The sequence below is a fragment of the Scyliorhinus torazame genome, chromosome 15, assembly GCF_047496885.1.
Source record: "Scyliorhinus torazame isolate Kashiwa2021f chromosome 15, sScyTor2.1, whole genome shotgun sequence".
Classification (NCBI taxonomy): Eukaryota; Metazoa; Chordata; class Chondrichthyes; order Carcharhiniformes; family Scyliorhinidae; genus Scyliorhinus; species Scyliorhinus torazame.
Genome location: NC_092721.1, coordinates 50,714,268 through 50,732,846, shown reverse-complemented (window position 1 = coordinate 50,732,846; position 18,579 = coordinate 50,714,268). Strand labels below are relative to the sequence as shown.

At 50.2% G+C, this 18,579-nt stretch overlaps 1 protein-coding gene and 1 pseudogene across 2 annotated transcripts in view; one reads left to right on the top strand and one right to left on the bottom strand.

Annotated features, from left to right (window-relative positions):
* LOC140391590 (dTDP-D-glucose 4,6-dehydratase-like) overlaps window positions 1-18,579 on the top strand; it is a 126,434-nt gene that overhangs the window by 90,538 nt on the left and 17,317 nt on the right. For both annotated transcript variants that reach the window (XM_072476233.1, XM_072476234.1), the window contains exon 10: window positions 5,805-5,863. In XM_072476233.1, coding sequence (XP_072332334.1) covers window positions 5,805-5,863 — 59 coding nt within the window. The remainder of the gene's footprint in view (window positions 1-5,804; window positions 5,864-18,579) is intronic.
* Window positions 4,204-5,338, bottom strand: LOC140391695 (heterogeneous nuclear ribonucleoprotein U-like; annotated as a pseudogene).

The following is an 18,579-nucleotide window of genomic DNA, read 5'->3' as shown; positions in this document are numbered from 1 at the left end:
AGACTGCAGTTTGGAGTGTCATCGGCATGTGCAATTTTTCAGCAAGTTGTGGAGATCATCCTGAGAGGGCTACCACGTGTGGTAGTCTACCTGGATGACGTCCTGCTCACCTGAGCTATGGAAAGGGAGCACCTGAGCAACCTGGAGGAAGTCCGCCACCGATTTTCCGTGACGGATATGCGCCTCAAGAGGGGAAAGTGCATTTTCTACGGCAAGGAAGTTACTTACTTGGGGTATCGTGTGGGTGAGACAGACTGCACCCGGTAGAGGTAAAAGTGCAGGCGATCCACTTCGGAAAATACAAGAGTTACGGTCGTTCTTAGGCCTCATAAACTACTTATGGCCGGCACAGCAGCACATTGGTTAGCTCTGTGCTTCACAGCTCCAGGGTCCCAGGATCGATTCCCGGCTTGGGTCACTCAGCGGAATCTGCACGTTCTCCCCGTGTCTGCGTGGGTTTCCGCCGGGTGCTCCGGTTTCCCCCCGCAGTCCAAAGATGTGCAGGTTAGGTGCCCTTATTGTCCAAAAAGGTTAGGTGGCGTTACTGGGTTAGAGGGATAGATTATCATAGAATTTACAGTGCAGAAGGAGGCCATTAGGCCCATCGAGTGTGCATCGGCTCTTGGAAAGTGCACCCTACCCAAGGTCAACACCCCCACCCTATCCCCATAACCCAGTAACCCCACCCAACACTAAGGACAATTTTGGACACGGAAGGGCAATTTATCATGGCCAATCCACATACCCTGCACCTCTTTGGACTGTGGGAGGAAACCGGAGCACCCGGAGGAAATCTACGCACACACGGGGAGGATGTGCAGATTCCGCACAGACAGTGACCCAAGACGGAATCGAACCTGGGACCCTGGAGCTGTGAAGCAGGGTGGAGATGTAGGCTTAAGCGGATTGCTCTTTCCAAGGGCTGGTGCAGACTCGATGGGCCGAATGGTCTCCTTCTGCACTGTAATTCTATGATTCTATAACTGCTACAGGTAATTTATTCATGGTCTAGCGACCATGCTCGCCCCTTTGCACACATTGCTGAAGAACACCAAGAATGGGTATGGAGAGGGCCTCAGGAGGAAGCTGTACCAGGGTGGAGCAGCAAGTAACGTCGTCCAGATTATTGACACATTATGATCTCTACAAAACTCTTTTGTGAATGTGTGATACCTCGCCTTATGGAATCGGAGCTATATTATCCCACCACATGGCTGCCGGAAGAAAAAGGTCTACAGCCTTCATGTCAGAGGCATTGGCCGCTGCGGAGCGCAATTACGCTCGGATAGAAATGGAAGGTCTGGCCGTCATATTCGCGGTGAAGAAATTTTGTCAGTACATGTACGGGCGTTGATTCACCAGTGTGACGGACTACAATAATTAAAGAGGACAAGGCAATCCCGCCAAAAGCGTCACCCCGGATTCAACGATGGTAGCAACATACAAGTACACCTTTGAACATTGCCAGTTGCGAATGTGGATGCGTTGGGCAGGTTCCCGCTGCCGACACATTTCCCCCATCTCCACTGAGAGCCGACAAAGTAATTTCAATACCTAACTTTATGGACATCTTGCCAGTCACCGCTACCTAGATAAGCGACTAGACGCAGAAAGACACCGTATAGGTGAAAGTATGTCACATAATCTTACACGGGGTCAGTAAGAGAAGCTGCCCAAAGAACTAGGAGCCTTCGTGGCCAAAATGCTGGAGCTCAACACAGAAAATGACATCCATCTTGGGCGAGCTCATGTCATGGTCCAATACAGGGTAGAGATGCCATTCTTTGGGATCTGCACAACGGACACCAAGGGGTGTCAAAAATGAAGATGTTAGCCTGCAGTTACATGCGGCGGGCAGCCAAACCTGGATGGCATGATTGAATGACTGGCCCAACAATGCCAGAAACAGCAGACACCCCCCCCCCCCCCCCCCCCCCCCCCCGACACCCTGCTACATCCGTGGGAATGGCCCGGCCGGCCTTGGGCGTGTCTACATGACTATTTCGCTGGACCTTTTTAAAGGTCAATTCTTCTCATGGCTGATGCCCATTCCAAGTGGCTGAAAGTCCATCGGATGTCATCACCACATCGAAGGCTATGGTTGCGAAGCTCCAGCTGTCCTTTAGCACCCACGGCATTACGAAGGTGCCAGTCACAGGTATTGGTATCCCCGTCACCAACGAAGAGTTTGAGCAATTTATGAAGGCAAACGGGGTACGACACATCCGCATGGCTCCACATCACCCTTCCTCAAACAGGCCGGCCAAGTGAGCACTGTAGATCTTCTAGAGGGGCCTTAAAAAGCAGATCACATTTATCTACGTTATACTGCAGCTGCCATGCAAATGCCCACTCACTGAGCCTGTCTAAATTGCTCACAGTTCATCCTCCCACCCAACTTTGTATCATCTGCAAATTTGAAGATCATACATTTAGTTCCATTGTCAAAGTCGTTAAAGTATAATGTGGGCGGGATGGTGGCACTGCTAACTCACGGCGTCGAGGTCCCAGGTTCGATCCCGGCCCTGGGTCTGTCCATGTGGAGTTTGCACATTCTCCCCGTGTTTGCGTGGGTTTCGCCCCCACAACCCAAAGATGTGCAGGGTAGGTGGATTGGCCCCGCTAAATTGCTCCTTAATTGGAAAAAATGAATTGGGTACTCTAAATTTATAGAACAAAATATATAATGTGAACAGTTGGGATCCTCGCACAGATCGCTGTGGTACCCCACTTGTCAGTGCCTGCCAATCGCAAAAAGGCCCATTTATTCCAACATTTTGCTTCCTGTCTGCTAACTAGCTTTCCTTCCATCTCGAGACACTACCCGCAATCCTATACGCTTTAACTTATGTAGTAATCTGCTATGTGAGACCTTGTCGAAAGCCTTCTGTAAGTGTAAATAAACCACATCTACCGGTTCTCCCTGGTCAACTCTACTAGTTAAGTCAAAGAATTCTAGTAGATTTGTCAAGCATGGGGCACGATCTTCCGGCCTTGTTACACTCTTGCTCAAGCATAATGAGGCCAGTGAATAGCAGGAGAAGCCAAAAACGGAAACCACGGCAGATGCCAAACAGTTCGCGATGCAACCGGCCTGCTCCTGCAGGCAAATTTGGAATCCTGCCGTAGCGCGGCGAAACCCAATTCTCACCACTTAAGCTCCATTTGCATACAATTAACGAGACCCACCCGTCATCCAATGGCCTTTTGTCATTCACCGGCCTCCCCAGCAAGTGCTCACGATGGCGCCGATTAGTATTCCATTTTAAAAACGTTAATGCGGTGAGATTTGAACCCGGGTCCCCAGACTCTCTAGATCAGTGTTTTTCAAACTTTTTTTCCGGGGACTCATTTTTACCAGCCGGCCGACCTTTGCGACCCACGCCGGCCGACCTTTGCGACCCACGCCGGCCGACCTTTGCGACCCACGCCGGCCGACCTTTGCGACCCACGCCGGCCGACCTTTGCGACCCACGCCGGCCGACCTTTGCGACCCACGCCGGCCGGCCTTTGCGACCCACGCCGGCCGACCTTTGCGACCCACGCCGGCCGACCTTTGCGACCCACGCCGGCCGACCTTTGCGACCCACGCCGGCCGGCCTTTGCGGCCCACGCCGGCCGACCTTTGCGGCCCACGCCGGCCGACCTTTGCGGCCCACGCCGGCCGACCTTTGCGGCCCACGCCATCCGACCTTTGCGGCCCACGCCGGCCGACCTTTGCGACCCACGCCGGCCGACCTTTGCGGCCCACGCCGGCCGACCTTTGCGACCCACGCCGGCCGACCTTTGCGACTCACTCTTGCCGTGTTTGCTGCTGACAAAATGGAGGAATCGAAATCACGTCCAAAGCACGTGATGTCAACGTCCGGGGGGTGTGGCCTGCTCTCTGCCTCCCTTCAGGCAGGAAGATTACATAGAATTTTTTTAAAATCTTCTGCGTCTCCGATTGCACAAATTAGCGGGCAACAGCTGCAGCAGCCGGCTTTTTTTTTTACAAGTTCAGGGGGGGTTTTATTTGATAAAATTTTACAGTAAAAAAATGCAGAAACTGAAAATGTTTTCATCCTCTAGAAATTGGAGGTTCACCACATTTCAGCTAAACATTAGAATTAAAATATAAAAAAATAAAAGACACTTAAAAATCAATTAATTGATAACATTTCCAAATACGACCTGCAGGCAATTTGTTTTTGAATGTTAAAAATCAAGATTTTAAAAGTTGACATCTATTGGTTTAAGTTACAGCTGCGGTGAAGCCATCATTGGATCACTCACTGCAGATCCTAGTAGTCGTCTTTGTTATACTGATTGCTGTACTGACTCCAGAACTGTTGAAGTCGCACCTGCTGCTGACGGCTCCAGTTCTGTTTGAAGCCCTGACCTTAGAGGAAGTTTTCATTTCTGTAGCCTTGGTTAAAGCCACGATTTCTCCTGCCCCTGAAATTTTGTCCATAGCCTCTTTGGTTGCTGCCTGGACCTGTGGTTGTAGGCACCTACTCTGCCACTGTAAGAGGGTCTTTTGACAAAACCACCCCAGTTGTAGCCTACCATCGGAGTGAAACGCTGATTGTGAGCATAGCCACGAAACTGTTGATTTCCTCTTCTATTATATTATCCATGGTTTGAACCCCCTCGGTAATTGCAGGGCAACAGGAGCAGGTTCTGATATCCACATCGCCCTCCACTCTGGCCACCTCTATTGTGCTGGTTCATTCCACCCCGTTGACCACTTCGACCCAGATTCATCGCTCTCTTCCCAGAGCTGGTATTCGTTTTTTTCTCTGGTGGTAGGGCAGTTTTACTTTCCTCCTTGTATTTCTGAGCATCTTCCTTTTGGAGATCTGCGTAGGTCACTTCATCCTGAAAGTCATCTGACTCAGGCAGCGTGAAGATACCTTTCATTTTCAGAACAGCATGCACTGGGACATCCTTTCCCTCTTCCTCTGCTTTCTTCTTTGAACACTCCTTATATTCTTCATCTGATGGGCAAAAGACAACCATTTTACGCTGGAAGCCTGCGAACAGGCACATCTTCCTTCTCTGCAGCTGCACACACATTTGTCTAATCGAGAATGTAGTTGTGCTTCTTGTGAGCTGCAATCTCAATAAACTTGCTCAAACATTGTGTAGCTTGCTGAATCAATGTAGTTAATTTACCACTGTCAGTCTTCTGACGCTTGAAGCTCAAAACCTTTATTATATCCATGATATTGTTTGTCCCCAAAATATTGGGCGGAATTCGCCGACCCTCCGCCGGGTCGGAGAATCGACGCCGGGACGCAATTCTCCGCAGTGCTCCGCAGATTCTTGGTGTAAGAGGCTTCCACTTCATCAGCATCGAAGTTCAGAAAGCAACCAATCATATCATTCTCTCCGAACTTTTTGCAGCCGGCTTTTAACAATGCCGGCTGCGAGCAGCCTTCAAAAACGCTGCGACCATATTAAAAAAATGCGGCTGCACTGCGCATTCATGTTTTAATTGTGGATCTTTCTTCAAAACTCACACAAGTGTTAAATTATCTGTTCGCTCTACAGATGCTGTTTAAACTGCTGCATGTTTGCATAGAATCCCTACAATGCAGGAGGTGACTTTTCGAATCTGCACCGACCCTCCAAAAGTGTATTCTACCTAGCTCAATCCCCCATCCTATCCCAGAAAGCCCGCCCATTTATCATGGCCAATGTACCTAACCTGAACATCTTTTGACTGCAATTTCCGTTCTCAGATTTGCCACATATGTTGTTTTTGCTTTTTGTTTATAATATTTTTCTGAGCTTGCTTTAAAATGAGTTTAAATTTACAGATTAAAGAGACTGCTTCAGAGTCTGAGCTGGAACTTTGGATTGAACACGTCAGTGACAGGTCAGTGTTAATAATTGAAAACCATTATCTATTACAATGCTTGATTTATTTTAGCTTCTCATATACATTGGCAATTGCATGTGAAAAATATTTAGTGCAAGGCAGCTAAAATTTTCAGGAAACTAAATTACTTGGAAATGACAGCATCAAAACTGACTGACTCATCCAAGGTGTTGGTCATCCAAATAATACAATATAATAATATTTATTATCACAATTCGGCTTACATTGCACTGCAATGAAGCTACTGTGAAAAGTCCCTAGTCGCCACATTCCGGCTCCAGTTCAGGTACACACAGAGAGAATTCAAAATGGCCAATTCACCTAACAGCAAGTCTTTCAGGACTTGTGGGAGGAAACTGGAGCACCCGGAGGAAACCCACGCAAACACGGGGAGAACATGCAGATAGTGACCCAAGCCAGGAATCGAACCTGGGACCCTGGCGCTGTGAAGCAATAGTGCTACCCGCTGTGCTATTATGCTGCCCGTATAGGCTGTAGTGGAGGATGACATGCAGAAAACGATAGACCAGGCAGTTCAATGTTGGTAATAGGAAAAATAGTGGAATGCCTACTAAAGGAGAAACAAGAAAAACACCGAAAAAACAGGGGGGAGGAGTAGGAGAGTGGGGAAGGGTGCAGCGATGCTCGGGGGGGGGGGGGGGGGGGGGGGGGGGGGTGCTGCCATGCTCGGGGGTCGCGGGAAGGGTGCAGCCATGCTTTGGGGGGGGGGGTAAGGGTGCAGCCATGCTCGGGGGTGGGGGGGAAAGGGTGCAGTCGTGCTCGGAGGGGGGAGGGGGGGTTGCAGCCATTCCCGGAGAGGGTGAGGGTGCAGCCAATCCCGGGGTGGGGGAGGGGGGGGTTTCTGCGACATGCCAGCCGGCCTGCCATGGCAGGGCGGTGGCGAAGCCACGCCCGCAGGTTGAGGTCATGCTGATGGGCAAAGGCCACTGGCGCTGCCATCCCGCGCGGCCACACACCTTGACCTTGGGTGCACCCAGCCCCACCCCACACTCCCAGAGGTGCCGCAACACCCAGCTGACGGAGACCATCTCTGGGAAGGGTCAAGGCGACACACATGCCAGCCCCCGTGAGGGCATGGCTAGCCCACGGTGGCGCAATGAGGGGGGACGGGCAAAACTGGGCGGTGGACGGATACTGTGGGCAGGGGTCAGGCTGCCTGCGTGTCTGCAGCGACACCAGCCAACTGGGGCACACATGTATCCCATGGCACCTGGCTGTTGAGGTGTCAATGCGCCATCCTTAAAATGTTGTATCCCTCGCCCCCCTGCAGATCCTAATGTTTGACCACCAGCCAGCGATGTTTGCCGCCGTGGTTGGAGCCGCTGCCTTGCAGGTGGCCCTTTGGCAGCGTCGACGCAGGCAGCTCAGAGCAGCTGTGGCAGCAGCGGCTGCAGCAGAGGGACGGGCTGCAGAGGGCCAGATGGCACCCACTCAGGCTGCATGCCCCCCCGCCAGACAGGAGCAAGAGGAGACGGAGGGGGACGATGACCACCACATCGATGGGGATGCACAGGCCGAGGATACCGATTTTGATGGGACGCAGGGGGAGGAGGAGGAGGAGCAGGTGGTGGTGCCAAGGCGCCAGAGGCGCTCCATGAGGCCTTGAGTGTACTGTCACCGCATATCCTTCGAGGACCTGCTGGATAGGGTATGCAGGAGGCAACGCAGGATGAGTAGGGAAACCGTTGCCCATATCTGCCACCTCATGGCGCACCTGGCACCACGTGGAACGGTGGGAGGGCATGCTATCCCGGTGGCCTTGAAGGTGACGGTTGCCCTCAATGTCTAAGCAACGGGGTCGTTCCAGGCACCAAGCGGGGGCCTGTCCGGTATCTCCCAGGCATCGGTGCACCGGTGCTTCCGAGCAGTCACCGACGCCCTATATCCCATCGCAGACCGGTACATCCAGTTTACAGACGACCGCGCACACCAGGATGCCCGGGCAGCAGGATTCGCCTCCGTGGCCAGGACACCAATGGTCCAGGGGGCGATTGATGGGGTGCACGTCGCCACCAGCTGAGAACAGGGCCGTGTTCATGAACAGAAAGGCGACCTACTCCATGAGCATTCAGGTGGTGTCTGCGACCACCGCATGAAGATCATGCACGCGTGCGCCTAGTACCCCGGCATTGTGCAGGATGCTTTACACTGGCGCAATCTTTCATGCCCGCCATGTTCGAGGGACAACCCCCCCCCCTCCGGCTGAGGGGCTGGTTGCTGGGCAAACAGGGGTTACCCGTTGCGGACGTGGCTGATGACGCCTGTACGGAGGCCACAGACCAACGCGGAGACCCGCTACAATGAGGCCCATGCAACAACCAGGGATGTTATGGAGAGGTGCTTTGGCCTCTTGAAGATGTGCTTCAGGTGCCTGGAACGCTCTGGAGGGGCCCTCCAGTACCATTCGGAGAGGGTCGGCCGCATCATTGTTGTCTGCTGCGTCCTACACAACATAGTCCTGCAGAGGGGCGATTTCCTGTAGGAGGAGCAGGAGGAGGCACAGGGGGAGCCCGATGAGGCGACGCATCTCTAGATGAGGAAGAGGAGGAGGGGGTGCATAGACGCAACATGGGGGCTGGATATGGCCGGGATGCTGCATGGCGCCACTGGCTTGGCGAGCGAGCACGCGAGGCATTGATCGCCACATGTTTTACCAGCTAGGGGGGAGGGCCTCACTGAGCAGGGGCACTTGCACCACCGTTCCGCCCAAACGCACCATCCGACAACCCTAGCTCCCACACCACTGCATGCACAGCTCCCTACACCTGCGGCACAACGGGATGGTCTCACACGATTGCTTGTGTAAGTGGGTGTGATCAGTGCCATGTTGAACGATGACAACCCGCTCTGCGATGAGTTGTGAGCTCCGGATCGTTAGACAATGTCTGACTCATGGCCACAGCTGCACCCTCCACCTGGGTGGGCCCTGTATGCGTCACGGACACTCCATCACATGGCTATGTGGGGTAGTTGGCAGCAGTGTTCCGAGGACGATGGGGGATTGGGGGGAGGGGGCCGCACCCGGCCTCACCGTTGTACCGAACTTCGACCCCAGCGCCACTCGGTCCCCTTCAAGACCCCTCAGGCACCAGACATAGCACCAGGCATCTAGGTTTGGTGTAACAGTGACTTTAATCATGACATTCACATACAAGTGCCCTAGCCCCTGTAACTATGCGATGATCACGCACATGTGATCATAAAGCACCGTGTCATCCGGGCGTCGCGCACTGACGGCGCCGCTCTGGCGCCGTGCCCACCGCGTTTCTCGTGGCGCCGCTGCTGGCCCCTTTTCGGGGCCTGAATCGATGCTGACGGCGGCCCGTTCGCGCCGTCGTGAAACGCGACGGCGTTCATGACGGCGCGGTCACTCTGACGTGGCATCGGAGAATCCCGCCCACTGACTCAGTAAATTGCAAAATTCTGTGGATTGTGCTCCAATGATTTGAACATCCAAAAAACTTGATCATGATCCTGCAATTGCTTCACAATGATATGGTTGCAGCTGTCTTGATTTGATTTGATTTATTATCACATGTACCGAAGTACAGTGAAAAGTATTTTTCTGCGGCCGTGGGAACGTACACAGTAGCACATAGTAGACAAAAGAATAATCAGCAGAGAACATTGACAAATGGTACATCGATAGACAGTGATTTGTTACAGTGCGGAACAAGGGGCCAAACAAAACAAACAAAGCAAATACACGAGGAAAAGCAGCCTAGGGCGTCGTGAATAGTGTCCTTACAGGGAACAGATCAGTCCAAGGGGAAGTCGTTGAGGAGTCTTGTAGCTGTGGGGAAGAAGCTGTATGTCTGGATGTGCGAGTCTTCAGATTTCTGTACCTTCTGCCTGATGAAAGGGCCTGGAAGAAGGCAATGCCTGGGTGGAAGGGTTCTCTGATAATGCTGTCTGCCTTCCTGAGGCAGCGGGAGGTGTATACAGAATCAATGTGGGGGTGGCAAGCTTGTGTGATGCGTTGGGCTGAGTTCACCACAGTTTGCAGTTTCTTGCAATCTTGGACTGAGCAGTTGCCATACCAAGCTGTGATGCAGCCGGATAGGATGCTCTCTATCGCACATCTGTAGAAGTTAGTGAGAGTCGATGTTGACATGCCAAATTTCTTTAGCTTCCGTAGGAAGTAGAGACGTTGTTGGACTTTCTTGACTTGCATCAACATGAGTGGACCAGGACGGACTCTTGGTGATGGTGACCCCCAGGAACCTAAAGCTATTGGCCATCTCCACTTGGGAGCCATTGATGCAGACGGGTGTGTGTGTCGTGCTGCGCTTCCTGAAGTCGATCATCAGTTCGTTGGTCTTTCCAACATTTAGAGAGAGGTTGTTTTCGGTACACCATGCAACCACGTAATTTATCTCCCTCCTGTAGTCTGATTCGGCGTTGTTTGAGATGCGGCCCACCACAGTTGTATCATCCGCAAACTTATAGATTGAGTTGGAGTTAAATCTTGCCACACAGTCATGTGTATATAGGGAGTACAGTAGAGGTCTGAGCACACATCCTTGCGGGGAATCGGTGTTGAGGACTATTGTGGAGGAAGTGCTGTTTCCTATCCTGACAGATTGCGGTTTGTTGGTCTGTTGGTGAGGAAGTCGAGGATCCAGCTGCACAGGGAGGGGTCAAGTCCAAAATTGCGGAGTTTGGTTATTAGTCTTGTTGGGATAATGGTGTTGAAGGCAGAGCTGTAGTCTATGAACAGCAGTCTTACATAGGTATCCTTGTTGTCGAGGTGTTCGAGTATTGATACAGAACATACAGTGCAGTAGGATGCCATTCGGCCCATCGAGCCTGCACCGACCCACTTAAGCCCTCACTTCCACCCTATCCCTGTTACCCAATAACCTCTCCTAACCTTTTTGGTCACTAAGGGCAATTTATCATGGCCAATCCACCTAACCTGCACGTCTTTGGACTGTGGGAGGAAATCGGAGCATCCGGAGGAAACCCACGCAGACACGGGGAGAACGTGCAGACTGCACACAGACAGTGACCCAGCGGTGATCGAACCTGGGACACTGGGCTGTGAAGCCACAGTGCTATCCACTTGTGCTACTGTGCTGCCCCTGGCTGATTGCAGAGCCAGTGAGATAGCATCTGCTGTGGACCGGTTGCGGTGATAGGCAAACTGCAGTGTATCGAGACCGTCTGGGAGGCTGGCAGTGATCCGTCTCATGATTAGCAGCTCGAAGCATTTCATGGTAACAGACGTTAGGACCACCGGTCGGTAGTCGTTGAGGCAGACTACCTTGTTTCTCTTTGGCACTGGTCTTATGGTGGTCTTCTTGAGGGAGGTGGGGACCTCAGCGGAGGAGTGAGGTGGTGAAGATATCTGCGAATACACTCGCCTGGTCTGCGCAGGCTCTGAGTGCTCGCCCAAGGGCTCCGTCGGGGCCCGTCGCTTTCCACGGATTCACTTTCAAGAAGGCAGCTCTTATCTCTGAGGCTGTAATAGTGGGGAGGGTGTGTACAGGGCTGTTGGGGCGGGTGGCACTGATACTTTGGCTGACTGCTCAAAGCGAGCATAGAAGTTGTTCAGATCATCGGGTAGGGATGCTCCAGCCATTCCACCTGGCTTTGTTTTATAGCCTGTGATCTTGTGTTGGCCCTGCCATAGTTGTGGGTTAGTGTCGTTGGCCTGGACTCTAGTTTGATGCGGTATTGTCTTTTTGCATCCCTGATGGCTTTCCGTGTGTCGTACCTGGATTTCTTATATAGGTCAGGGTCGTCAGACTTGAACGCCTCCGTCCGGAACTTCAGCAGGGAGTGAACCTTTTGGTTGATCCAGGGTTTCCGATTGGGGTCTTCAGTGGGAGATCTGAAACGGGTGCCTTAACTCCAGACTGAAATCAGAAAGCCTCTTTGATAGCCCCCGTACTATTTTTACCCTCACAGTAGGTATTCACCTCGAAGATCAAACTGCCATCTGGTGTCAGTATTAAATGCCGACTAGATGGAAAACTCTTTAATCTTGTTTGCTTCCATGCCAAAACTAAACTGACCATCTTATATATCATCTACAGTTTGTGGATGACTGCAGTTTCGTTGTCCATTCTGCACCAGATTTGCAAGCTAATCTCTATCTCTTCAATACTGCTTCCAAGAAGCTTGGGGTATCCTTGAGTGTTGCCAAAATGGGCAAATTGAAGTTAATTAAGGAAAGCTAGCAGGGATTTGTAGAGAGGATTTGTTTCGGGAAAATCATGTTCTAACTTGTTTCAGTTTTTTTCATTATGTAATAGAGTGTTGATGAGGGTGATGCTATTAATGTGGTACACATGGACTTCCAAAATACATTTAACACGATATGACAACAGGTTTGAGCAAAGTTAGAGCTAAATTGAAAAAAAGGGAGTAGCAAAGTGGATCCAAGATTGGCTGGGTGACAGAAAACAACATAGTGGTTAATGGCTGTTTTTCAGGTTGGAAGAAGGTTTTCTTAGAGTTTCCCAGGAGTTCGTTATTAGGATCCCTGCTCTTCCTGATATATATTAATTACCTAAATCTTGATGTACAGGGCCAATTTGAAAATTTACAGATGATACAAAACTGGGTATATATGTGCATAAATTGTTGACAGTGGCAGGACAGGTTGAGAGGGCAGTTAATAAAGCATATGGCATCATCGGCTTTACCAGTAGGGGCTTTAGAGTACAAAAGCAAGCTAATTATGCTAAATCTATGACCTATCTTCTTGGAGATTTTAACCATCACCCCATAACATTCAATGACATTACCATAGTTGATCCCCCATTATAAACATCCTGGGGTTATCATTCACCAGAAACTGAACTGGACTTGCCATAAGTCGGTGGAGTTGTGGATAGTGCGGAAGGATGCTGCAGGTTACTGTTGCTCTTTCTAGCTTTATTCTATTTGCTCTGTTTCGGTCACCTTTGCTCATGAGTCGCCAGGTATCTTGATGATACTGCCACGTGGTTCAAGTTTAGGTTATGATTAATAACACAGCACACCGCTTAGTAAGGATTAAAACAACGGTCATTTATTATATACAACAAGCAATATTAATACCCTAATACTACTTTCTATATAACAAACCTATCACTACTGGCCAATACTTAACTTAGGAAGAGCCCACCAGGTCAGGGAAACGAATGGCTTGTCCAATCAAATCTGGCCCGCGGGATTCAAAAAGAGCTGCTACAGGTCGGTGGCTAGGTGTCTCTACCGGATAGCGATCGTTGGATTCAAACTTACTGCTGCCGGTGGCTGGTCTTCCGAAGGTCTCGAGCAGGCGAAGATGAGAGAGAGAGAGATCTGAACTTGGACATTTACTTTTATAGGGCCCAGGGGCTTCCCGCCTCCCGGGGCGGCCCTTGACCCTGAGTCCCAAGTGATTGGATTCTGTCCCCAGTCTCTGGGGTCGATGTGTCCAATGGTGAGGCGATTCCTCGATCGGGGGGGGGGGGGGGGGGGGGGCGCACCTGTCTTTGTCTCGGCCACTGCAGGCGCCGACAGGTCTGGCCCGGTATTCAATTGCTAATATGTTGCAATTGTTCCCGGGGATAGCCGATTTAACTGTGGATGTCTGAGTTGATTAGGTGTAAACAGTCCTGAATGAAACTGCGGATACCTGGGTTGAAGGGCTGTTGATAGCCCTGAGTATCGATCTGGGCTACGTTCCCAGAGCTGAATATGCAAACCTGTCTGCAGCTGCCTGCCTGTGTCTTCTTGGCTGCTTTTCCCAGCAGCCTTTCGGGTTAGCCATTTTAAACTGGGTTTTGGCCAGATTAATCGGAACGCAGCCATTTTACATGGCTACATTACAGAGGGACATAGGTAAGCTGCAGAGCTGGGCTGAGAAGTGGCAAATGGACTTTAATGCAGAAAAGTGTGAGGTGATTCATTTTGAAAGGAGTAACAGTAATACAGAGTACTGGGCTAATGGTAAGATTCTCGGTAGTGTGGATGAGCAGAGAGATCTCGCTGTCCACGTTCATAGATCCCTGAAAGTTGCCACCCAGGTTGATAGGGTTGTTAAGAAGGCATACGGTATGTCAGCTTTTATTGGTAGAGGGATTGAGTTTCGGAGTCATGAGGTCATGTTGTAGCTGTACAAAACTCTGGTGCGGCCGCATTTGGAGTATTGTGTGCAGTTCTGGTTGCCACATTATAGGAAAGAAATGAAAATGAAAAGATGAGGATGCATTGGAAAGGGTGCAGAGGAGATTTACCAGGATGTTGCCTGGTATGGAGGGAAGATCTTATGAGGAAAGGCTGAGGGACTTGAGGCTGTTTTCGTGAGAGAGAAGAAGGTTAAGAGGTGACTTAATAGAGGCATACAAGATGATCAGAGGATTGGATAGGGTGGACAATGAGAGCCATTTTCCTCAGATGGTGATGTCTAGCACGAGCGGACATAGCTTTAAATTGAGGGGAGATAGATATAGGACAGATGTCAGAGGTAGGTTCTTTACTCAGAGAGTAGTAAGGGCGTGGAATGCCCTGCCTGCGATAGTAGTGGACTCGCCAACATTAAAGGCATTTAAATGGTCATTGGATAAACATATGGATGATAATGGAATAGTGTAGATGGGCTTTAGAGTAGTTTCAAAGGTCGGCGCAACATCGAGGGCCGAAGGGCCTGTACTGCGCTGTAATGTTCTATATAAATATTGTGACTACAGGAGCAGGTCAATGGCTAGGAATCCATCCTCTGGCCATGTTGCGCCCGAAAAGCATCTCACCGTGGCGCAGCATGGCCGGTGAAAGCCGGGAGACCCTACTCCCAGGATCTACCCGACTCTCAACACCTCGCAAGATCATTGCAAGGGGAATTTCGGCACTGCGAGTGCCGAGAAACACACGGGTAAATGCGCTCACTCCGGAACTTTGTTCCCTTTTGGGAAGATCATGCCCAAAATAAATTGGGACTTTCAAAAAGAATATTGTAACACTATTTGAAAAGGAAAGATTTGCAGGGACAGCCACAGAAAAAAAGGCAAGGGAGTGGCAGTACCTGAATTGTTCCCTCAGAGGACTAGCACAGACACAACAGGCCAAATAGAACATAGAACAGTACAGCACAGGCCCTTCAGCCCACGATGTTGTGCCGACCATTTATCCTAATCGAAGATCAACCTAACCTACACCCCTTCAATTTACTGCTGTCCATGTGCTTGTCTAAGAGTCGCTTAAATGTCCCTAATGACTCTGACTCCACCACCACTGCTGGCAGTGCATTCCACACACCCACCACTCTCTGGGTAAAGAACCTACCTCTGACATCTCCCCTGTACCTTCCTCCAATCACCTTAAAATGATGTCCCCTCGTGACAGCCATTTCCAGCCTGGGGAAAAGTCTCTGGTTATCCACTCTATCCATGCCTCTCATCACCTTGGACACCTCTATCAAGTCACCTCTCTGCCTTCTTCGCTCTAGTGAGAAAAGCCCTAGCTCCCTCAACCTTTCTTCATAAGACATACCCTCCAGTCCAGGCAGCACCCTGGTAAATCTCCTCTCTACCCTCGCCAAAGCATCAACATCCTTCCTATAATGAGGCGACCAGAACTGGACACAATATTCCAAGTGTGGTCTAACTAGGGTTTTATAAAGCCGCAGCAAAACCTTGTGGCTCTTAAACCCCTGTTAATGAAAGCCAACACACCATATGCCGCCTTAACAACCCTATCAACCTGGGTGGCAACTTTGAGGGATATATGTACGTGGACCCCAAGATCCCTCTGTTCCTTCACACTTCCAAGAATCCTGCCTTTAACCCTGTATTCAGCATTCAAATTCGACCTTCCAAAATGAATCACTTCACATTTATCAAGGTTGAACTCTGTCTGCCACTTCTCAGCCCAGCCCTGCATCCTGTCAGTGTCCTGTTGTAACCTGCAACAACCCTCAACACTATCTACAACTCCCCCAACCTTCGTGTCATCGGCAAACTTACTAACCCACCCTTCCACTTCCTCATCCAAGTCATTTATAAAACCCACAAAAAGCAGAGGTCGCAGAACAGATCCTTGCGGGACACCACTGGTCACCGACGTCCAGGCGGAATACTTTCCATCCACTACCACACGCTGTGTTCTGTCGGCCAGCCAATCCTGTATCCAGACAGCCAAATTTCCCTGTATCCCATGCCCCCTAACTTTCTGAATGAGCCTACCATGAGGAACCTTATCAAATGCCTTACTAAAATCCATATACACCACATCCACTGCCCGACCTTCATCAATGTGTCTCGTCACATCCTCAAAGAATTCAATGAGGCTTGTGAGGCATGACCTGCCCCTCACAAAGCCATGCTGACTATCCTTAATCAAACTATGTTTTTCTAAATAATCATAAATTCTATCTCTCAGAATCCTTTCCAATATTTTGCTGACCACAGACATAAGACTGATGGGTCTGTAATTCCCAGGGATTTCCCTATTCCCTTTCTTGAACAGGGGAACAACATTCGCCTCCCTCCAATCATCAGGTACTACTCCAGTGGAGAGTGAGGAACATAGAACATAGAACAATACAGCGCAGTACAGGCCCTTCGACCCACGATGTTGCACCGAAACAAAAGCCATCTAACCGACTCAAAGATCATTGCCAACGGCGCAGTAATCGCCTCCCTCGCTTCCCGTAGTAACCTTGGGTATATCCCGTCAGGCCCAGGGGACTTATCTATCCTGATGCTTTTCAAAATTGGACTTATCTATCCTGATGCTTTTCAAAATTTCCAGCACAGCCTCCTTCTCAATATCAACCTGTTCGAGTCTATTAACCTGGTCCACACTGTTCTCATGAGCAACAAGATCCCTCTGTCTAATGATTACTGAAGCAAAATATTCATTTAGGGCTTCCCCTACTTCCTCAGACTCTAGGCTTAAGTTCCCTCCACTATCCCTGATCGGCCCTACTCTCACTCTGATCATCCTCTTATTTCTCACATAAGTGTAGAACGCCTTGGTGTTTTCCGTAATCCTTCCCGCCAGGGCTTTTTCATGCCCATTCTAGCTCTCCTCAGTCCATTTTTGAGTTCCTTCCTGGCGACCTTGTAACCCTCTAGAGCCATGCCAGATCCTTGCTTCCTCAACCTTCCGTAAGCTTCCTTCTTCCTCTTGACTAGAAGCTCCACTTCTCTTGTCATCCAAGGCTCCTTCACTTTACCATTCCTTCCTCGTCTCAGTGGGACAAAACTATCCAGCACTCGCAGCAAGTGCTCCTTAAACAACCCCCACATTACTGTTGTGCATTTCCCCAAGAACAATTATTCCCACTTTATGCTCCTGTCTAATGGCAGTATAATTTCCCCTCCCCAAATTAAATACCTTCCCATACTATCTGTTCCTATCCCTCTCCATGACTATGGTAAAGGTCAAGGAGTTGTGGCCACTATCACTGAAATGCTCTCCCACCATGACATCTGACACCTGGCCTGGTTCGTTGCCGAGCACCCAAGTCCAATATGGCCTCCCCCCTAGTCGGCCTATCTACATATGGAGTCAGGAATCCTTCCTCCACACACCTGATAAAATCTGCTCCATCCAAACCATTTGCACTAAGGAGGTTCCAGTCAATATTAGGGAAGTTGAAGTCACCCATGACAGCAACTCTGTTCTGCACTTTTCGAAGATCTGCTGCCCAATCTGTTCCTCTATCTCTCTGCTGCTATTGGGGGGGTCTATAGAAAACTCCCAATAAAGTGACTGCTCCTTTCTTGTTTCTGACTTCCACCCATACTGACTCAGTAGACAAACCCTCCTCAACGACCTCCTTTTCTGCAGCTGTGGTGCACTCCCTAATTAACAGCGCCACTCCCCCTCCTCTTTTACCTCCCTCCCAATTCTTAAATCATCTAAACCCCGGAACATCTAACAACTATTCCTGCTCCTGTGAAATCCATGTCTCCGTAATGGCCACAACATCGTAGTTCCAAGTACTGATCCATGCTCGAAGTTCATCTCCCTTATTCCCGACACTCCTTGCATTGAAACAGACACACTTTAACCCATTCCACTGAGTGCAACTTTGCCATATCAACTGTCTATCCTTCCTCACAGACTTGCTGCATACTATTTATGCCTGATCAGCAGCTACCCTATCCTCTGATCCATAGCTCTGGTTCCCACCCCCCTGCCAAACTAGTTTAAACCCTCCCAAAGAGCTCTAGCAAACCTCCCACCCAGGATATTGGTGCCCCTACAGTTTAGGTGCAATCCGTCCTTCATGTACAGGTTCTACCTTCCCCAGAAGATAGCCCAATGATCCACATATCTGAAGCCTGCCCTCCTGCACCAGCCCTGTAGCCACGTGTTCAGCTGCACTCGCTGTCTGTTCCTTGCCTCACTTGCACGTGGCACCGGTAGCAATCCTGAGATCACTACTCTGCTTGTCCTACTCTTTAGCTTCCAACCTTACTCCTAGAATCACTTTTTAGATCCTCATCCCTTTGCTTAGCTATGTCATTGGTGCCTATGTGCACCACAACTTCTGGTTGCTTACCCTCCCCCTGAAGAATCCTGTAGACTCGATCCGAGACATCCCTGACCCTGGCACCTGGGCGGCAACATACCTTCCGGGAGTCTCGTTCGCAACCACATGATCTCCTATCCATTCCCTTAACCATTGAGTCTCCTATCACTATTGCTTTTTTATTCTCCCCCCTTCCCTTCTGAGCACCAGAGCCAGGCTCAGTGCCAGAGACCTG